General features: G+C 41.4%; 1 protein-coding gene across 5 annotated transcripts in view; it reads right to left on the minus strand.

The window, feature by feature from the left end:
* Positions 1 to 23,755, minus strand: part of PPARGC1A (PPARG coactivator 1 alpha) — a 690,475-nt gene that overhangs the window by 77,416 nt on the left and 589,304 nt on the right. For all 5 annotated transcript variants that reach the window (XM_065907304.1, XM_065907305.1, XM_065907302.1 and 2 more), the window contains one exon: positions 22,014 to 22,193. In XM_065907304.1, the coding sequence (XP_065763376.1) occupies positions 22,014 to 22,193 (180 nt within the window). The remainder of the gene's footprint in view (positions 1 to 22,013; positions 22,194 to 23,755) is intronic.

Raw genomic sequence — 23,755 nt, forward strand, 5'->3', positions numbered from 1 at the left:
CAGATTCCCTATTGTTGGACTAGTCTCTCCTTAGTCCAATACTAAGAGTCTATCCACTTGTATCTTCTTTCCCTTTTATCCAATAAGATTAGTTCTTATTTCCCAAGCATCCCTTGGGCTCTCTCCACCACCATGACTTTGCTCTTACTATTGTCTCTGTCCCATCCAGTTTGTTATGTTAATAGCTGGCATAAATCCTGGCATATAGCAGATGGGCATTAAATATGTGGTGAGTAAATAAAGAGAAGAAAACTGATGTCTGAAATATTTCCCTTTCCTCTCTGCTGATGGACATCTCTGTTCAGAAGATCTGTTTCAGTTCTGACTTCTGTCTTATCCCACAGGTCTTATGGATCTTTCCCAATTCTAAAACTCTTAAAGGCGTCTGCTAATATCATGCTGATGAGCATATTTCCTTATGGGACAGCTAGTTGCTAATGGAGCCCAGGGGTTAGGTCCCTGATTTGTATTTTTGACATGGTGCCTAGAATATGACTTTGTTGAAAGACCATCCATGTTTCACCCATTGTCCAACCATGTCCCATGAATAGGTCTTGTTTCCTTACAAAGCTGTATATCCCCAAAGAAAGAGAATTCCTAAAGTTCATGAACTTTTTTTATATGTACCATAGTTTCTGGCAAAGTTCTAGGCATACAGAAGAAGCTGAAAAGTAATGGCTTCATCATCTAGTATGGCATGTGTGAGATATGAAGCCTTCAGAAGTAGCGGGAAGAGCGCTGATAGAGGGAAGATGGTGGCAGTCAAGAGGGCATGATCACTAAACACAAGTTGACAAGAGTTAAAAAGAAATGATGCAGGAAGATGTGATCATTCACCTAAGAACGAGGAACTTTTTAGCAACAGACAGAACGTGGAGAACAAAGGACAGGGAGACAGTGGCAGTGACCCTAAGGCTTGTGGTTTGGGGGCAAAACAGCAAAGTCGTTTCTGATCTCTGGGAGCACACAAACAAGAAGTTAGGCAACCTGGTGTGTGCTGGGTTGCAGAGTCAGCCTGTGCTAAAGATTAACAGCTGGTCTTAAAGAGGACTAAAGATCAGGAGCCAGCTTGCAGAGCACAAAACACTTCCCTGGCAGTAGACTCCAATGGCAGGACAAAGAATGCGCGGAGCCCACCAGTGTTCCGCAGAATAGGCACCCTGTGATCATTTAACAGGCAAGAGAACATCTCAAGAAAGCAAATATATCCTTGGAGAGAGCTTCTCGACAGGCCAGTGTTTCTGAGGCTTCCTGATGAAAAACATTAATAGCAATTAAATCCTATTGACACTGAGGGCAAGCAATGGGAACCCGGGAATTTGAGTTCTGGTTAAATACTAACTCCGAAAACCCTAATCTGTGGGAAGATAGAAATCATGCATAACCAAGAAGAGTGGTGGGGCATTTATCAGGGGCTTGATGACATGTTTATGAGAAGGCTGGTAATTGAGGCAGAATCACTGTGGAAGAGAGGAAAGCTAGGCATAGTGTCCGGGACAGGGGAAGGCCGTGATACATAGCCTCAGTTTTTCTGACTGCCACTGCGTGGGCCTGGGTATATTCTTCCTACAGTCTGGTGACAAGTCTCCTTGGGAACTGAGGCCTGCCTTAAACATCTTTCTACTCCCACCACACCTGGCTTACTACCTTGCCTATACTCTGAGTGCAAGAAATTTCTGGCTATTGATCACTGAAATCTACCCAATGCTGAATTGCCAACTTCAGTCTTCTGAATTTCCATAAACCAGTCAATCTGGGAACCACCTTAAACTTGGAGGGTTAGCAGTATGATTTTTGAAGAACTCTGTATAAGATCATACATTGTTAAGTGTTGTAAATCCACATTTGTGTCTCTATGGTTTAAACTGAGATAGCTCACAACTGTGTCTCCAGACATACACACCCACCCACCCCATACAACCTGCCCCACACATGCACGGTTGTGAACAACAGAAAGCTGATAGAGTTGTTTGTATATAGTATATAGAGACAGACAGACAAGAATTGACAGAGCAATAGTCTCACAGAGAGTTGTTAATATGTAAGGAAGAAAGATAGCAGGAATAGCCAGCCTAGTGTTTTAAAACTGCATTTTCTTTGCTTTCTGCTTTTAAATTACACATTGCAAAGTCACTGAGGAGAAAGCTTTAAGAAAACTTTCATTTGCTATGGTACAGCTCGCCGGTCTTTCTTTGCCTAAAAAAAAAAAATAAATAAACCCCCTGGAAACGTTTCTTTCTTCTCATAGACATTAATAATGATAGCTTGAACTGTAAAGATTTGGTTTTACTGAAGGTAATGGAGTAATGTTTATTTCCATTAGACTAGGCCTATAAAATCCTCTTTTTATAACCATGAGCCTACAATTTCAAAACAGCAAAGTTTGACATTTTGGTCTCTGACAGGCAACACTTAATATTGGGATGTTTTAAAAATCTATATGAAAAAAAAACTCTTAATACAAGATAGGCTGAACATTTTCCCAGAAAATGGTTTGTTTTAGCTATCTCTCTTCCTCCTGGATGGACGAGGAAAATCAGACAGCTTATTGGCTTAGTTTGTTAGGCCAGGTTAAAGGGATGCAATGCCAAAAGACTCTTAAAGGAGCTTACCCTTGGGCTAAAAATAGCAGGCACTAGAGAATTATCTTAAATACGACCAAACTTGTTCTGTACTGTGAATGTAGATAACTGTAATATGTTTCCATTTTTGGTCTTTTCGGGGCTTTTTTTAAATTTGGCTTGTGCTAGCTGACTATTTAAGTCATTTCTGATTCTATTTGTCGCATTTGCTCTCAGAGATACCACCGAGGGTGACTGACAGAGGACTTCTTATTTAGCTCTGCTGCTTTTGTTATAATATAATCTAATGAGCTATTGGACTGCCAAGTATGACGTCACAAGGCCTTGTTAGAAGGCGGATTCATTTTTTAAATGTTATGAAGAGCCTACTATGTGCATCCTTTTTCTTGGTCATTCCGTTTTCTTCCTAAGAGGTAAGAAATGCAGTTTCCTACATTTTATAAGTAAATAAGAGTATGTTTAACCCCTGGTGTAATGAACTTTCTCACATAAATAACCTACCAGCACCTACAAACTTTCCTCCCTTTTCAATCTTTCAGCAGACATTTTTACCCCTCTCGTGGTGTGTTCATGGTACTTCATCTCTAATTTTGTCAAAAAATTCATCCCAATATCTGATAATTTAAGTGTCTTTTCACTAGACAACCAACTCTTCTGTCCTAAGTATCATGACATGATACATTCTTGCATTTTGAGTACCTAAATTAGTGCCTTGCACACAGTGGATGTTCTTTAAATGGTCAACAAATGGGTCAATTTAAGAAGGAATGAAATAAATTCCTGTATCTGAGTTTCCTATGTAATGGCATACTAAATTTTAACTCACTGGGCTTCCCTGATAGTTCCGTTGGCACAGAACCCACTGCTAATGCAGGAGACCCAAGAGATGTGGGTTTGATCCCTGGGTCAGGAAGATCCTCTGGAGGAAGAAATGGAAACCCACTTCAGTATTCTTGCCTGGAAAATTCCATGGACAGAGGAGCCTGGCAGACTAGTCCATGGGGTCTCAGAGAGTCAGACATGACTGAGAGCACACACACCCCTATAAGCCAGCCTAAACAGGTCCCCACATGGCTGGGTTAACTGTTCCCTAATAAGTGAAGACAGCTCACCAAGGTCTCTGCTAAAAGAGCAAAGATGGCCAAGAATTCAACGGCTCTACAGAAACTGGCAAGAAATTCAGGTTAAGGAGATTCTTTCACTTGGCTATTTTTGCACACAGGTTTCCAGCCTATAAACCAAAGCAAGGCCAAAACGTTCACAGCTTCTGAAAATCCTGAACACCTCAGAAGATTAGCCATCCTACCACTTCGTTATAACCTCTGTGCTTGATTCTTCCATGAAATTGGGTAACTGCCATACAGCTATGGTATTATCAACTTGTGTAATGAGGCAATCATTTTTTTCATAAGAAATAAATTTTTCTTATCGCAATTTCTGACAAGGAAACTACAACAAAAAACCAAAATAGTTGCAGAAGGTCTGAAGCCTGGATCCACTGAGAGAAGCAAAGTGGGCTAAGATCTATGGACACAGTAGTTGGACAGGTGGTCCCTGGGACATGGGCAGAATGACTCCCAATGCTCTGAAGCCCTGTAAAGGTACCAATTCTTTAACTCTTCACTGGGAGTGAGAGATATCCCCTCTCTTGTAGGAGACAGAGTGAATACTCAACAGCCACTGCAGACAGATAACAGCGTCTTTATGTGCCAACACACAACAGCTTAGCATGTGTCTCAAAACTGCTGTTGTAACCACGCATCTATCTTCATCTAAGCAGCAGCTAGAAGGTAGGATCACTGCCACCCTGGTAGATGCACGTGCACTGCTGTCACGGCTGGCTCTGTTTATAAACCATCTCTTGGAGAGCAAGCTCTCAGATCTTTGAGATGTCTTTATTTTTAGCGTGATTGGTTTGAATGGCTGGGAAGGTCACTTTATTCTCTCTCTCTTCCTGACTCTCTTTTCCTCTCCCTGAATCTGATAGAACCACTGGACATCCATCCATTAACAGACATCAGTGGAGAAGGCAATGGCACCCCACTCCAGTACTCTTGCCTGGAAAATCCCACGGACGGAGGAGCCTGGTGAGCTGCAGTTCATGGGGTCGCAAAGAGTTGGATACAACTGAGCGACTTCACTTTCACTTTTCACTTTCATGCATTGGAGAAGGAAATGGCAAGCCACTCCAGTGTTCTTGCCTGGAGAATCCCAGGGACGGGGGAGCCTGGTGGGCTGCCGTCTATGGGGTGGCACAGAGTCGGACATGACTGACTCAGCAGCAGTAGCAGCAGCAACAGACATCAGAAGCAGAATTCCAAATATGCATGGCTTTGTGCTGGGCACTGAGAAGATACAAGACACCAACTTAAGGCAGCCATTTAATGAATATGATGGAAGTCCTTGTGTGGTTTATGATGGAGCCTGAGGGACACTGCCAGAAGCATGGACCCCTTTAGCTACAATGCAGAGACCTTCACAAAAGGAAAAGGTGCTCTTTTGCACATGTGACAATACTACTCATTTTTTGCCTACGAGGGGCCACCGAGACCTTAAATTTACAGACTTAGCAGTTTATCCTTTCCCTGGTAAAGGCTCCTACTGAACACAGACCCAAACAACCACAGCCTTGACCACAGCACATGGCTATAATACAGTTTATGGACACTGTGTCTACGGAAAAGTTCCTTTGGACTCTCACTTTTTAAGACTTATTTTCAGTGACACACAAAGGAGGAGAGATTGAATTTCTGAGCGCCCCCAACCGCACAGCTTTTCCTGCCCCTGTTCTTGAACTTCATTTGCATTGATTTTCTCTCTTTCCCCTGCTCGGCTCTGTGGAGGACACGGCAATGGCAGGGCAGCCAGCTCACACACAGCCTGGGATTGGCTTTTATGCTCCTGGACGAAAGGTCGGGTGGAAAGGCCCACCACCAGCACAATTAATCTGGTCACTCAGGGACCATCCGCTGGCTCAAGAATAGCTTGCAGGTGAGTGATGGACAGGGTCACCGCTGCCTGACTGCATCAGGGGCTATTATGATAGCCATAAAGAGAAAGGGAAAAATTGAACAAGGGAAGAATGACTCCTGAAAGGGACATGAAGAGAGGCACAAACGCCTTCTTACAAAGGAGAAGTGTGGGAAGTGCCAGGGGAGCTGGGCTGCTTACAGTGGTCAGGGTGGACAGCATTCTTGGAAATTGCCAAAGTTGGAATATTAATGAGGGGTCATGACCTAACCAAAGCTCAGGGTCCACATAGAGAAACCCAAATGGTCCATTCTCTCCCCTCAGGTGAAAAGTGACAGAGCTGGGCCAGAAAGTTCAGATAAAGAAGACCCAGTCATAGCTTTCCTTGGGTTTTGAGACAAGAGATAAGACTTAGGAAACTCAGTCCAGCACATTATCTGAAATCCTTTACCCAAATCCAAGCAGCACAATTTAGTGAGTGTCTTGCAAGCTCTACAGCTGGTGATTTATTTATAGGGCTTCCCTGGTGGTTCAGATGGTAAAGAATCTGCCTGCAATGCAGAAGACCCGAGTTTGATCCATGGGTCAGGAAGATTCCCTGGAGAAGGGAATGACTACCCAAAGGATCTGCAAACAAAATGAGAAACAAGAAGGAAATTATTCACAGTACTGGTAATACTTAAGTATGTTCTCAATAAATTATGCATTGTTGGGTGGTGGTTTATATTTGGAGACTGGATAGAAAAGCACCGAAGGGGAAGAATATAAATAATTTCATTCTAAAGTAATGTAGGGAAATGCTTATTTAAGGATAACCCATAGAGATAGGAGCCTGGTGGGCTACTGTCCATGGGGTCACAAGAGTTGGACACGAAGCTTAGCGGCTAAACAAAAACAACAACTGCTGAGCTGTATTTGTCTTAACCAATGGCCTCATAGCTAAAGAGTTTTACTACTGACAAGAAAAAAGAAAATCTTTTTTATTGGAGGAAATTTTACCAGTTGTGTTTTTGAAGGGAGAAAGTGATCTGACAAAATATATAATGAAGTTTAACATTAAATTATCATTACACAGAATGTTCTCATATTAGGTGTTGCTACTTGGGAAACACAGGATGATATCTAGACCCCATGAAAATCTTTTATATATAAAAAATATGTGTGTGTGTTTGCATATATGCCTCATTTATCTCTCATGATCAGGCATTAATCTACATTGGAACTCACACAGATGAATCAAGAAGTTAAATGGCTTAAGCACCTAATTTTTCATTAAAGCATTTCATTTACATATTTCCCTCGTCTTAAAAATTACGAGAATTGATTTTTGTAGCATTGTGTGATACTATAAAATGACCATAGGGAGCTATTTAGAAATATAGCCCTGAGAAATACAGGGCATTTTTCCTCAACTGAAATTGCCCCAGATAGTCATATTTTCAGTAATTGTCTACTTTTTGTAGTTTTTAGCCTCATCTGTTTTGGTCAGTTCTTACTTCCCACTCCTTGCCTCTATGAGCTCATTAACTTTCTAAATCATTTCTTCTAATCTCCCATGTGCTCAGAACACAGATAACTAGATTTGTTTAAATTGCAAGTAAAACAAAAGGAAGCAAGTGGCAAGTGAGAGTTGGAGAAGCTTATCTGGGAATAAAATGCGTTGAGTTTGAGAGTAGGATTTTTTTTCGCACATGGTTTGGCTTCTCAGAGACATTTATACAAATGGTGTGTTTCTCGGCTATGTTTCAGACAATTAATAATATTAAGTTAATAATGGCCAGAGAAATGAGGTTTCTTAATATGAATTATAAAAATAACCACGGTGATTAAGTAAAAATGCATCCCATCTATGGAACATACATCTTCTCTTTCAGCTATGAAACATGTCACTAGAAATAAAAATGAACCAGCAACTTAAGGAAGAAAAGTAGGATCGATGTTTTGTTTTTCCATATCACAAAAGCAGCAGAGAGGTCACACAGTACTGTTGGAGGGTATCATGCCTTTTGCTGACTCAGAGAAGAAACAACACATTTGCCATTCAAAGACAAATTAAACAGGGCATGGATCATGCTACGTGGACCGCCAGACTCAGTTATCTGCCAAGCCCAGACAACATTCAGTTACCTCCAAATGCATCTAAACGCAGAAAATTCTTTGGCTCTGTGTGGACAGAATGACTTTGTCAAAATTTTCAGTTGGAACAAATATTGCAAAGCAGACCAGACCCAGATTTGTCCCAGGAGAAACTGACACAAATCCTTCCAGGACAGGGGCAGCCACCTCAGCTACATTGTTGGGATTGCCCAGTGATAGGATTAAAGAAGTTAGAAAGTGGCATTGTGACCTAATATAACTCTCAAATCTACTGCTCTCAGCATCCCAGCACTGGGGACCAGCAGGGGAAAGAAGTCACTCAGAAGTCACTCATCCCATGCAGCATTGCTGCGTTCGAATGCTCAGGCATTCGCCCAGACTCTTCTTCAGTGGGACCAGCCTTCCCAGCTTGTAGCACCGCCTCAAAGAAAAGGCAACTGATATCAGCGGCTCAGAGGAGAGCAGGGTGTCCCTGCTAAGCATGTCCTGGCAAGACACAAGAGGATCCTAAGATGAGAACATCTCTGGACAGGATCTGTGTTGGCGAGGATCCCTGAACACCCGGGAGAACTATGTCTGGAATACAGAAGCTCCGACTTCACCTCTGAACAAATGAGATGGCTCTAGGAGAAGCTCGTGTCCTTAGGCCAAGAGTCCGTGGAAAAACCAAGGGTGTTCCTGTAACAGAGGGACTTTTTTCCCTATGTAAGCACCATGTAAAAGCAGAAACAAACTTCTCAGAAAGGACTGGGGAGAAGAGATTTAAGCTGGGGAATTACAGGGAAGTGAAACAGATCTAATGGAACCAGGCCCAGGAATGATGCAGTGCCTGGGACCTCCAGAGAGCAGGGGAAAGGCCTGGGGAGCCTTCGTCCCGAGCCTGCCTCATTCACGGAGCAGGCGGGACCCTCCGTGAGCAATGACAAGAAGGTTCCAAGGCCCAGAAAAGCCACCTATTCAGGACATCGCATATAGGCAAAAAGAGTGTCAGGCCTTTCAGCTAGACTCAAATACCATTCTCACAGAGAAAGGTCAACAGGCCTAAAATGGTAGAAAATGGTTTTCATCCACAGGAGCCCCGCATTCACTGCCAGGGGCTCTGTGTCCCACTCACAGCAACTTGGCACACATGTTAGAGAACTTCCTGCTGACAGCCATGCCCTCTGCCCGCAGGTTGGCTACCCCCATCTTCTCTCAGTCATTTCCCATGAGCAAACCACTGTTTCTCTCAATACTGTATGTGTAGGGCACCATAAATCCCAGGTTCCCCACTTTCAAATATTCTGCCCCACTGCCCTGAATTTGATGGACTCTATGCCTGGGTTTCTGGTTTGGAGCAGAAGGTACCATTACCTAGGAGAAACTCTCTCCAGCAAAATTCCACCTTAAGGTGACAGCCTTTTTGAAGATGATAAGTGTACCAACCCAGAGAAGGGCAGAAATTATCTGTGAGCGATGACCAGGATAACAGGCAAGAGGTGAAAGTCCCTGCTTGGCTTTGTCTGTCCTAGAGCTTATCTCATTGGATTCTAAAGCCCTGCCTGCATCACTAACCATGACTTCATGGCACCACAAACTTTGCCTACATGTAATCACAGTACCTCCAGAAAGTGGCAAGGGGATGGGCATGCCGATGGTTGACAATAATTTTTTAAAGAAGGAATAAATAAATCAGTGTAAAAAAACTGTTTAAGTCCAGAAGCATGAAGAAATGTGAAAACACAAGTTGGAGACCAGCAGTTTTGGCTGGCAAATGGTTTCTTCCATGAGAAAATGTGACCATCTATACCACAAGTGACATGGGATGAAAAGATCAGTGCCAGGCCTGTGTGTGTGTGTGTGTGTGTGTGTGTGTGTGTGTGTGTGTGTGCTAGTCACTCAGTTGTGTCTGATTCTTTGCGACCCTATGGACTATAGCCTGTCAGGTGGAATTTCCTAGGCAAGAATACCAGAGTGGGTTTCCATTTCCTCCTCCAGGAGATCTTCCCTTGATCAAACTCATGTCTCCTGCATTACAGGCAGATGCTTTACCGTCTGAGCCACCAGCCAGTGTTAGGCACACCCCTTGGGAATACATGCATTCTAAAGCACTGTGCTGAGGTTTTAAACTTAGCAACCTAACTGGGAAAACCCACATCAAGGCAGAAACAGCCGGCAACACCTTCTGTCTCCAGGCCATATGAAGGAAGGTGGGGAGCACTGAACACAGCTAAGAACTTCTCAGAAGTGAAGAAGTACTTGACATTGGTTTCTACTCATGCCTCTGCCACCTTGGAAACTGGCCTCTGCTACTGCACCTCAGAGACTGCTGAGTCCCTTTCATTTGTCCCCTTCTCTTCTCAGTAAGTTGCACATTTGCTTAAATCATTTCCTTGCTGCATCTCTCTAAATTCTCCATCATGGGAAAGTCTTATTGAAATGTCCAGCCTTCTCTATGACCCAGGACTCTGGTAATGAATTAAGAGTTAACTGGAGTGCAAGTGAATGCGAGAGCTTGCCAAAAGATGGTTAGAAAATTTCATGACAATTAGCACTGATTTGCGCTACAAGAATAGAAAAAAAAAAGTTTTAAAGGAGAACAAAAAAAGCTACTCACACATACACAACCCCAAAAAAAGCCTTCTAGCACTAGCTGAAAATGATACCATTGGATGACAGAAGAAACACACCAGATTAGCCAATTAGCATTCACCCAAGAAAAGCAAGCACTTTGAAGAGAGGGGAGAAAAGGGACCCATCAACTGTAATATCAGCTTTACAATAGCCCTGACTGTTTATCTACCCGAAGGAAATGCTACCTCCCCACTTTTTTTGTGACCCTCTCGACAATTCTGGGGGAAAAAATGTTAGTTCAACATTATCGCAAGCAAGAATATGACTCTATTTATGTGACAAGTTGACAACATACAATTTCATGCTTGTTGAACTGATCGGTGTTATATATTCACTGTGCATATTATGAAGCCTCACCATTATAAATATGAAACAGTATACACTTATTCAAAGTAACTCCAGCAGCGGCAATTTATAGCTAGGTTGTTTGTGCTCTTATGGAGTCCGTCGCCGCCTTAAGGGGCTGCAGCACGCAGAAACAGATGTGAAGTGTGACTCCAACCAAAATGGATTGACGATGACCTATGTGAAAGCAGGCTATTACATTTTGGTCTGCATGGCAGCTGACACTGGTTTGTATTTAGATATGTGACTGGTGAGAACACTGTGTCCTTAAAGCTCTGTTTAAACACAAGCCAAGACATTTGTCTACTGGACTAATTATTTTACCACCCTGCTATGGCAAGTATCCCTTTTTTTTTCCCCCTTGAAAAAAAAAGAATGTGAACGTGTATGTATGTGCGTGTGCGCACACGCGCGCACACACACACACACACATGCACACGGTTCCACTATGCTATGTAAAGTTACAGTCAGTACTTTAAACCTTGGTTGTGTCAAGTGAGTGCTGGCAAGAGTTCCAGAACGCCTACATCACAGGGGTTGTACCACATTCGTGATCAGGTGCCTGGGAACAGCACAAGGCCACAAACCATCAAATCATAAGCTGTCAGAGCCACTGTTTTTGGTTGAATCGTTTCCTCCTTTCTCTCCCCCTCTTTCTTTCTCTTAGCAAGCTTCAACCAATTTGCAAGTGTTCGCTTCCACAAGGACAAATTTGGAAGAGTGAAGAACAACACAATTTATCCAAATGTGGAAGGAAATGAGGGAACCAGGCGCCTTGCTAAAGCTAGATATCACAAATTTGCATAAGTAGTTTCCCAACGACAGAGGTGCTATTCGGAACAAAATAAATTGCTTGTATTGTATGCAAGGGCACAAACCTTGACCAAGTTTGCAGTTGCTTCCCTGCTCCTACGTTTCTTTAAGTATACCCAGATACTCCTGCCAAAAAGCTCAACTCTCTGTAGGTAGTGGCTCTCCGTAGGTAGATCTAAGACATTAATAGTCTATTTATTACTTCATTTAATTATTTGTTTTTAGGTAGACCTAAAAAGGTTATTGTTTGCCTAAAAGTCTTCAACATCTGTATTTGACTATTAAGAAAAATGAACTAAAAATATTTGATGTATGAATCATGTTGCTCCAGGATTTTCTAGCAATTATTTTTCCCCCTTTCTGTTTGTTTGCTTAAGAGTAGCACCCTTAGTTTTCATTTTGAGATCGAGAAATGGAGTCACTGACCAGAATCGTGGATTTCTTGCTAAAGATTTTAATTCTAGGGCTTGAGAACTTGCCCATTCTAACAAAGTTTGATATTCAAAATCTACATCGCTTTCTACTTTTCCTGTTGGACTGAAGTGAAGGTGTTGTTGGTCTGTGTAGTAAATCCAACCCACAAGATAACATAATCACATACATTCATTTCTCAGAGACCTTGGCGGTTCTTATCTCTTTGCTTTTATGATCTCTTATGAACAGCTAGGAATAGCAATTTGCAGCCTGTTTATAAAGTCATCTTAGTCTGAACCTAGCCTTCTCCTCTTTTATCACACGGCGATATTCTGTAGCTAAATCCCATTTGCCACAGTAAAATTTGCTCTGAGCTCCATTTTAGAATAATGTGAGTATTCTCTGTGTGTATGGAACATATCAAACATGCAATGGAGGGTGATTATCATTTCAATGAACTATTTATTAATAGAAGATAGTGTGTGTGCTTTGGTTAGATTTATTGATATGCTGCCCACCGTACATTGTAGCCTGAAGTTATTTAGTTCCTGGTCATTAGCGTCTCAGACAAGCAGCTTTGTGCTCTCACAGTCCCAGTTCTTTGTGCTTTGCTCAACTTTATTTTACCACCAGATCACCTAGAACGTTAAACATAAGGCTTGAGTTCTATGTTAAATCAGAATTGTTTCCTATTAAGTGTTCCAAGCTCCCCATTTTTATTACCAGTTACTTTATTAAATCCTTAATAACATAGATAGAATAGTTAGTTAATTTGTGTGTTGAGCCATGGATGTTAATTTGTAAACATAATAACATACCGCAATCATTTGCATAATAGCATTTTAATCTTTTTAGTAAAAGCTGTAATTCCCTACAAAGTACACTGCAGTAGAAACTAAGTGACTATTGGTAATAATACAAAAGGCCTTAAAATTCTGATCCTATTATAGTGTTGGAACATACCCAAACTGCTTCCATAATCTCTGAAATGTTACTGTTCTCTGATTTAGGTGTCTGTGTCAAGAATAAAAATGAAGTATAACTGGTAGCAATAGACTATTTCCTAAATGTAATTTAGTATTCACTAAGCACCAGCACTTTGCAAATAGCTCTGAGGCTTTCCTTCAAAGTTCAGAGCTCCAGCCCTGCATATTGTGTGAGAAGCACCAAGGAACTCACTCTAACACTCTAAACTCTGTGCCGTAGTCAAGGCGCCGACAAATCAGGCTGATGTGACACAGAGCAGGGCATCAGCCATCAAGAATGTGGCTCCTAAGTCTCCCTTCTCCCAACCTGACCAGCCTGCTTTTACCTCCTTGAACTAACTGCTTCTGAGCAGAAGTTTGGGCGAGAATGAAGAATTGGGGGAAACAGCTAACAAAGCTACTTCTTAAAAAAAAAACAAAAAAAAAAAACTCTTTTGGGGGCTTGATCTCTACAGCCCATTAACACCAATCACAAGACTGGCCCCCAAAAAGGTAAAAAACAAACAAACAAAATAAAAACCTAGTTGAAAAGCCAGGCCAAGTCATTTTACGCAAGATCTGGTAATTCATTAATCTATCTGGCTGCAAACCTTGAATGGATAACTTGGACTAGTAATGGGGATGGCCAGGTCTACACAGCATCAGTGTTTAGAATTGGAAACTATGTGAATTATTCTATTATTTTGGAACAGAACAAGTACAAAAGTATCTCCTATCATTATTTTGGGACAAATGGCATAATGGATGAGAAGTCATTTATCATAGTAAAAAGTTGCCCTTGCTCAGAGTAAGAGTGTGTATTTCCTTGTGTAGCTCTCTCCCCTTTTCCTTGCTGTCATTCTGCCTGCTTGTAATTCTGCATCTTTGGCAGGCTACAGTAAAACACAGTACCCTGCTTTGCTTTCAAAGTATACCTCAAGAGCACACAATCTTGAAAGTAACCTGAGAGGCTAAAGAAGAAGAAGAAAAAAAAAATGATCCTTACAAAATTGTTTTACATCATAGGCAATTCCTTTTATAAAACCCATAATAAAAGTGCTCATTTCTAAAAGACTAGGCACATAATTATCAGGACAGATGAATCTTGTTAAAAATGTGAAGTCAGGGTGGAGAACAGTGGAAGAAAATTTGGCTGCTGGTCTTTAATGTTCATCTTTTTATCTGCTTTGTGTGTTGATCTCATTCAGAGGTGAGCCATCTGCTGGGCTGTGGTTCCACCACATTGCAGGTAGATAGGGGGACGAGGACAAATAGACACTTTGTATAAGCATATAGTGCAAGCACACACGGTTGCTATACAAATAGTTTGTCCACTGCAGTATCCTGCATCTTAATTACTTTAACCTCGACTAATATCTCTGAAGTAAATCTAAGAGGCAATGAGCCACTTTTTCCTGAATCCTCTCCAAGTTTTCCTCCTTGTGGACATGGGTCTCCACTTTTCCCGCTCCAAAGATATGCAGGCAGAATAATGTTCAGTTCAGTGACCCACTGGAGAGTTCAGGAGGTAGGAAAAGCCTAGGATATGCCCATATGATGGCCTACCTACTTCCTGGACTTCCAGAGTATTGAACGAATTGGTCTCTACCTCAAAAAGCACAAACTAGTAACTTCTGGGCTTCCCCCGTGGCTCAGCAGTAAAGAGCCCTCCTGCCAACGGAGGAGTCAAGGGTTTGATCCTCGGGTCAGGAAGATCCCCTGGAGAAGGAAATGGTAACCCACTCCAGTATGATTGCTTGTGAAGTCCCATGGACAGAGGAGACTGGTGGGCTGCAGTCCAAGGGGTCACAAAGAGTTGGACACAGCCTAAAGAATAAACAACAACAGCAGCCATTTTCTATCATCATTGTGACCGATAACACATATGGAGTCTCACTTTCCAAATTGCAAACAGCTGAGAGTCCCTTGGACTACAAGGAGATCCTACCAGTCCATCCTAAAGGAGATCAGTCCTGGGTGTTCATTGGAGGGACTGATCCTGAAGCTGAAACTCCAGTACCTTGGCCACCTCATGCGAAGAGTTGACTCGTTGGAAAAGACCCTGATGCTGGGAGGGATTGGGGGCAGGAGATGGCTGGATGGCATCACCGACTCGATGGGCATGAGTCTGAGTAAACCCCAGGAGCTGGTGATGGACAGGGAGGCCTGGCGTGCTGTGATTCACGGGGTCACAAAGAGTCAGACACAACTGAGCGACTGAACTGAACTGAACGGAAGAACTAAATTGACTTCTGTGAAAAACAGCAGCAGACCTCATCTTTTGTGATCAAAACTTACACTAACCAAAGTGGTAAAGAACCCACCTGTCAATGCAGGAAACATAGGTTCAACCCCTGGGTCGGGAAGATCCCCTGGAAGAGGGCATGGCAGCCCACTCCATTATTCTTGCCTGGAGAATCCCATGGACAGAAAAGCCTAGTGGGCTGCAGTCCATGGGGTTGCAAAGAGTCAGACATGACTGGAGCAACTTAGTACTCATGCACACTAAGAAAAGCAACCACCAGGAAAGTTAGTGATGATGGTCACGGATGTCATGTGACCGGCATCCTGTGACTTATTAGTACGGGTAGATGGCAATAGACACCCCCGTGGATCAGAGCTCCTGAGTCATAATTTCCCAGTGGTCAGCATAATGGCAGCGAGGAAACAGGGTGATAAACCAGATGTTCCCAAGATAAGGCAGATGTTATCCAGGCAAGAAGTCTAAAACGGTCTTTAACTGAGGTGTGTAGAGGAACACACACAAGAAGCCTATTCAGTCTCCCTGCCAGATAAGCCGACAGTAGAAGTTGAAAATAAAGCCGTACACAGGCTGGGTCAGATTGTTGCTTCCTGATTTGTGACTCTCCAAGATGAACATCTAACTGATTTATACCCAGAATTTGGAATTTTGTGGTAGACTACAAATGCAAAGATAAGTACAACATAAATTTTTAAAATACTCCATAAGTCTCCATGAGTTTCAACATTCTTCAATGTTCTTATGTTACAGCCAATTATCTCCCCACTTAAAGGGCTATTATTTTCTTACTTGAAGTCTATGTTCTCCATAAGTGTCATTACCAAGTGCAGCAAAAATCTGGTTGTGGGCCATAAATTGAATTTAAATGACAAACATTTATTGATGGCAAATTGGAAATTCCAGAAATCTTCAAGAAGTGATTATTGTAAATGAATTAGTTCTCTCGACATAACAAAGGAGAATTTATTCTCCTGATGATTAAATGAAGAGGAGGTGGTTTGGACACACATTTTTTTCCCTCTGTTTGTTTTGTTAAAATTCTAAGAGGTTTGCCATTCATAGAAAAGTCTGCCTGACCACTGGCACAGTCAGAAGCAGGAATTCATTACCATGGAAGGCTACAGAATTTCCTCCAAGGAGACAAGTGAGAAAAAGCAGACACCATGTAAATGTGTGGATTGGGTTAAATATGTTCTGCCCCGGAGGCAGCAAAGAGATGGGAGCCCCTGTGTAAAATGACTCACAGTCCGAGAAAGTACTTCAGTTCCTAAAGGTGAGCAGACACTGAACCAGATAGATACTCATGAAGTTCTGATTCTCTTCGGAATATTTTCCAGTTGGCATGCTTTGCCAGCTCCCTCTCTAACCTAACTCATATTTGTCAGTACTGATGGAATTTTCCTTAGAGGTGCTTCAGGTTTTGTTCCCTGGACACCATCCCCTCTGATGTCACCTTGTCCCTTCTCCGCACCCGCATCGCATGGAGTTTGGAATGCAGCAGAGCCTGCTGTCAGACTCCTTTACTTATGGCTTGTCCATAGCTCTCACAATGATCAGAATGATTGTTTTTAAATACCGTCTCTATCACATTGCTCTCCTGCTAAAAATCTCCAGTAGCACCCTAATTGTTATCGTGAAAACTCTAAACATTTGCAACTGGGTTCTCATGACCTGGCATAATTTTGTACCCACCCTAAATCCAGACTTACTGCTCTTATTCCTGTGTTCCCATTAATACATAATTCACTTGAATAAACCAAGATCTTCACTGTCATAACCTGTCCAGGAAAACCCGTCACTCTTACTCTCTCATCAGCCTCAGTGATATTCTTGCAGATTCCCTCAATATATGCTAGAATGCACACAAACACACACACACACACACAAGCACATATGCAAACACACAGTCTTGCAATATTTGCCAAAAGCTAATATATGTATAATATATAACCCCATGCAAGTAAATGTACATGTGCACACATACATTAATATACACAGCCTTACATTGTCCTCCAATTGCTGAAATATATGAACATATACATGTATATGGATATTTGCATGCACAGTTTTTTTCATTCTTTTCTAATCACTTCTCATTTCACCATTTACCCTCCCAAACTAGATTTAAAGCCTTTTAGGAAATAGATCTTTGGTGCTTTATATGTAGTTTTCACATTACCTAAGGCAGTTCATACCATCAATAAATATATGATAGTCAACCCATTCATAAGGTTTCAATTATTTACTAAGTACATACTTTCTCCTGTTTTCTAAGAAATCACCTAGAAAAACTTCAGTGAACAAGACAAGCTGGTTCTCTGTTCCCAAAATACTCAGTGTTTTGAATAGCCAAGATTTTTTTAACTTTTCATAGGTATATAATATATGCCCATTGTTGAAAAAATTAGAATCTGACAAAGTTAAAGGAAAAAGTGTAAATTCATCTATATTTCCACCAGAATGATCGCATATTCTTGAAAGCTTTCATCCACCATTCCCTTGAGAGCATAAAACAGGACACCTCACAGACAAGAAAACTGGAAACCATCTTTTTTTCTTTTACAAAAGTTCACAGTATCAGACCTTCCTGCGAGTTCCAGCAATTACCCAACGTGAATGCAGGCCACAGCTGAGAGCCCTCCTCTCCACATTAGCAAAGGCAGACTTCAGAACATATTATGAGTAATGACCTAGAGACAGTTACATTCTCACTCTCCACGTTTTAAAGAGGCCCAAGTAGCTGCATTCAGAAGTAACAAGTCAATGAATGGAAGATGCCCATTCAGTGGACTCATAGAGGCATTAAAGCAGAGGTTAAAATAAAGCAGTGATGGAACTTCCCTGGTGGTCTAGGGGTTAAGGCTCTGCCTTCTAATGCAGGGGGTATGGGTTTGATCCCTAGACAGGGAACTGGGATCCTACCTGCCACAGGGTGTGGCCAAAAATTATGAATAAATAAACATCATAAATCAACTATACTTTGACTAAAAAAAAAATTAAAGCAGAGACAAGGTGGCCCACAATGTCCCAGAAGAGCCAATGTGTTATTTAACCTAAGCTATGTGACCCATCTTTACACACTGCCCTGCTATAAAAGTACTCCTTTATTCTCCTTCTTCAAACAATGCACAAAGCAACAGCGAGAAGGAAGTTGTGTTGCAATATTCTGAAACATAAATCTTGCTACCAGTCGATCCAGGGACAGCATCCTGTTTTCCTGACACATGGATCAGATTCACTGGGCGCTGCACCTATAGGCCTTGTGCCCTGTTTCGCTGAATGGCTTCTGAGTCATACCTGGTCACCTGCATTTACACATCCAAACACAGGTTGTGCAAGCAGAGATCGCTGTTTGTGTGCCCAGTTACTCAACCCGCATGTACAATTGCGTGTCTGCTCACCCTGCTCCCGTTCAGAAACTCACTGTTTCCCAAATCAGGACATTCAATTTCATTCTTTCATTTTCTTCTTCTCACGTTACATAAAAATTAACCTTAGATTCAAATGTATGGGAGAGGTCAAAGGAAGAAATTTCTATTTATTCCCAACATTTAAATATTCTGCAGTACTAAATGTAACTCTTAAATACCCTCTTTCTTCCTGCTTTGATGAGAATTCAGAAACCCTGTGGCCAGTTTCCAGCAGTGTCATCAATGTGCTATTTGAGTCAGGGAAAAGTGTTAAACGACTCAGTGCCTTATTTTATTCTGGGAATCCGAGGTAGACAATGCTTGTTATTGGCAGATCAGAGGTGGCCGCGACCATGACTGTTGGGCTTGCTCAAGTACAAGGCCTTCACAAATGTGATGAGGCAGGATTTTGAGAACAGGAGGAGCGTGAGTGAGCACAGGTGAAAGTCCGTCCGCTGTGACAGGTTTAAAGTCACAGGCGCTGGGAAATACCTGGGGTGACGCAGCTTTGGGAGAAGCAACGTGCAAAGCTGTAGCCATTCAAGGGTTATTCTGTTGCTTACAGAGCTTCTTCACAGGGGACATCACAGTTTTAGAATTCCACCTATGCTCAAAACACACTTTTCTTTTTCCATTATACAAAAGATGTCTGAGTTTAACACTAGAGGGTAAAGAGTGGAGGCATCTTTTCTCCATACAAATGCTGAGAAAGCTGCCGCTGGGTGGAACGGTGCTGCCACACATGGCCTTATTACCCTTTAACCCACAAAGAATGGGTGTTGTGACATCAGAGAAAATGTTATGGGGACTTATATATACAGTCACTTTTTTGCTGTCTGCCACTAAGAGAATGTCTGACATGTCAGCCCTGAGGCCGTGGGCATCTCAATAACTGTATATGGCTTCTAAGTCTTTGTATCATGTATATTTTCTCTCTCAGAAATCTGACCAATTCATCTTTAGAGTTTTCTAAAAATTGCAAGTAACTATTTAAAAAAAAAAAAACAGGGTTCTCCACCTCAGCACTGTGGTCACTTGGGGTCAAATGATTCTCTGTTGTAGGGAGTCATCCTGTGCCTTGTAGAATGTTAAACAACATCTCTGGTCTCTACCTGCTAATTGCCAGCAGGATCCCCCTGCCCCCAGTCCTGACAATGAAACATCCCTCCAGACAATACTAAATGTCCCCGGGCAGACAAAATTGCCTTTGGTTGAGAACCACTGGTTTAAAATGACCTAATGACAAGTTAAATGAATAAACCTTTTGTTTAGAGTGTTGAAAACAATTCTGTTAGTGGTAAAAAAGTTACACGGGAAAACAAAAGGGGTGTCTTCATGTAGATTAAGCATCCATAGACATCCAACTAGTTGCCAAACCAAGTCCTCTGAAAGTGTTAATGAGAAGCACCTCATCCAGGTGTCACAACACAAAATTCAGGGACACAGGTCACAGAAAAGGTTGTATTTGCAATCAGCCCACCAGGGAGGCACCAACTACCATGCCATCACCCCCTCCAACACACACACACACACACACACACACACACACACACACACACACACACACACACACACACACACACACACACACACACACACACACACACACACACACACACACACACACACACACCTTTTTAGTTATTCCCTAACCATCCTCTGCAAAATGCATGGCATTCACCCAATATGAAATAGCCGATTTTTAGATAAGAGGTCTATGGAGATGAACATTTTTAAAAGTACTGTTTATTTAATGCAGCATGACTTAAAATGGGCCTGTAACCTGACAAGTGTACTGAATGAGGAATGTTCAATTTACCAGTTCGAACCAGCCAAGTCCTCACATGAACTTTCCGAGACCCGGCTGAGAAGCCTGGGAAAGTATAACTAACCACAAACCCTCAGTGTTTCCTCCACCTGATTCCTCCTCCCCAGCCTTAACTCCATTACCTTAAGCACTCTTCTAAGACCCACTTAATGCTCCAGACGTATTATAAAATCTTAGCCGCTGACAGAATCTACAGCCACCTCAGCGTACCAGCTATATACCTGCTTCCATGTCAACCAACACTGAAAGCAAAGATTCTGTTCTATTTTTAAATATATTGAGCAAAGAAGCAGCTTGATATGTCTTTGTAAAGGATGGCTGTCACCCAAATTCAGTTATTCTATTTTTAATCAATGATAATAGACTTTGAAGTCAGATACACCTGGGGTTCAAATCCCACGTCTGTGTCAATGGTGTGATTTGGGGAAAATCACTTAGCCTCTCTTAAACTCACTGTCAGCATATGTAAGATGAAGATGACAAGAATAGTACCTAAATAATAATAGGCTGTTTTGAGGGATGAGTGTGATGACCTATGTAAAGCAGAAGTGTTCCAAGATGTTGGCCACTTCATTATTACTATTACTATGCTGAATCTAACATATTCATCCTTCACTCACTACTCATGAAACACTTATTCAACACCTTCTGTGTGCTGGAAAAACTCAGTAAATATTGTAAAATGGGTTTTCTTAATGACTCAATAAACATTTACTCAGTGCCTTTTATGTGCTGGGTGCTGGAAAAACTCAATAAATATTGTAAAATTGGTTTTCTTAATGACTCGAGATTTCAACCAAACAACACTGAAGTATAAGAAGTGTCTCTGCTGGTAGATAAAAAATACTTTTATAGTGCTTTGTATGAATCCTGGCACATGGCAGGTAGAAAATGTTACATGAGAATGGTGGTGCTAGAGGTGATGACACTGAAAACTAGTTGATTCGACAATCTTAACTCATTTTACTTGCTAGAGTAACCACTTCGTTTGTCCCCATAAGAAATCATTCATTTTCAAGTAAATGAGTACTGATCTTGTGAGAAAGAACTTTTCTCAAAGTAACACTTTAATAGGTGCAGATTAGCATTCTTTATTATAGGGTAGGCTTATAATAAAGAGTCTAGAGTCTGGGAGGTAATTTTCACTACTGAAAGGTAAATTAATTTTGACTAAATTATAAGTAAATACCAGAGTAGTTGGGTGTAGAAGTTCCCATAATATAAAGAAATCAGAGGTATCATCAAAATATAATATTAATAGTAAAAAAAGAAAAAAGAAAAAAAACCCCCAAAAACCCTGCCTGCTATTTTACAAACCTACTTTGTAAAATAAGTAAAGGTAGACCTAACCCTTTGGTTAAAAGGAAATGCATTCTTTTACATTTTACATTAGGTACCATTTTCTGTGGGAAATAGGAAAAAACAGGTTTCATCATTTACTCTTCTTGTCATTCATTCTTTCACAATCTCTTAGTATTTCAACAGAGTTGGATACACTCTGTTATGGGTCCTCAGGGCCTTAATTCTCAAAAAAAAGGTCATTTGTTTTCCAAATATTGTTTTTCCACAAAATAGGAAGTATCTAACTATGATTAAAAAGTCTTTTGGTGGCAGCAAAGTAAGAACCCATTATACTTTCAGGCCAATAATCATGTTAAGATGGCCTAAACCAAGTTCAATGAGAAATTAATTTTCCTGAAGGGCTGTCCTTACCTCAAATATGTTTGAAGGCTCGTTGTTGTACTGATTAGATATTATTTCTGATTGGTCACTGCACCACTTGAGTCCACCCAGAAAGCTGTCTGTATCCAAGTCGTTCACGTCTAGTTCAGAAAGGTCAAGTTCAGGAAGATCTGGGCAAAGAGGCTGGTCTTCACCAACCAGAGCAGCACACTGCAGGAGGCAGGGAGGAAAAAAAAAAAACAAAAAACTTTCATTAACTGCAGGAATTTATTAAACTGTAATAGCATGTGATAGGAATTAAGCCTGGTTAATTCAACGACGCCACCAAAGCTGGTTTCCAGGGTTTTACTCCCCAGAAAAAAACATCCTAGACTCTTTAACTCCCTTTGCTCCCAAAGGATACTTTGCCAGAACCATTCCATCCTGAACTCTGCCTCCAAATCCATGGTAAATGCCATGCTTCCATGAAGTCATCTGATTCGTCCAGTTAGAAATAAATTTAGCTTTGTGTGTACCTCTTTGATAGCACTTAACCAAGTTTCAAACTGCTTTCTGATTAACTTTAAGCAAAATTTCACTCCATTCTTTTTTTTTTTTAAGAGAATAAGCTCTTTTAAAAAATATATATATATCTTTATTTGGCTCTGCAGGCCTTAGTTGCAGCATGCGGGATCTTTTACTTGTGTTATGCAAACTCTTAGTTTCGGTATGTGGGATCTAGTTCCCTGACCAGAAGTTGAACCTGGGCCCCCTCCTGCATGGGGAGCATGGAGTTTTACCCACTGGACTACCAGGGTAGTCCCAGAGTATAAGCACTTTGAGTGAGTGAAAGCTGCTCAGTCCTGTCTGACTCTTTGCAACCTGATGGACTTTATCCCACCAGGCTTCTGTATCCATGGGATTCTTCAAGCAAGAATACTAGAGTGGGTTGCCATTCTCTCCTCCAGGGGATCTTCCCGACACAGGGAGTGAACCCAGGTCTCCTTTATTACAGGGGGACTCTTTACCACGTAAGCCATCAAGGAAGCTCTTTGAGGGAAAGTTATAAATTTGATTTCACCTTGGAATTGCCATCACACATAAGAGAGACAAAATAAATGATTACTAAATGAGAAAAAAATAAGAACTATACCAGGAAAACTCTCCACTTACGCTCCCTTTAACTATTATAATCCATATAATTCATTTAGCAACTAATGATGCAGAGTCCTTTAACGTGTCCATGGTTCTCTTGAATTGTTATTTAAATCTTTTATTCTTACTTGACTTTTCATGAGCTTCTGAACTTCATCTTAAACAGGTCAAAAATAAGTCCCTTGAGATGAAGGACAGAAATCACATTTCTTATTATCATTGTATTTTTCACTATGTGTAACTAGCAAGTCGTGTGTGCTCACGTGTGGGTCTGTGGATGGATGTATACAATTGGGATCACCTGATGTGTGAACAGAAAAACCACTCTACCATACAACAATCATATTTTTCTTCATTATTTATATTTTCCTCAACTATGCTCTAAGCGAATTCAAAGGAACGATTTTTTCCTTTGGAGTTTTAAAAAATGATTTCAATATATTGAGAGGCTTAAAATACCCTCTACTGTGGCTGGGCTGCTTGTCACCTCCTTGCATACAGTAAGTGGTCTGTTAAATGTCCCCTATAGTGTCTTTTCGAGAAAGCGGACCCCCTTCCCAAAGAGGCGGATTTCTACTTTGAATTGGCTATCTGACCACTAACAGCACTGCAGTCTGTGAAGAACCCTGCAGAAACTG

Source organism: Muntiacus reevesi, chromosome 16 (assembly GCF_963930625.1).
Source record: "Muntiacus reevesi chromosome 16, mMunRee1.1, whole genome shotgun sequence".
Lineage (NCBI taxonomy): Eukaryota > Metazoa > Chordata > Mammalia > Artiodactyla > Cervidae > Muntiacus > Muntiacus reevesi.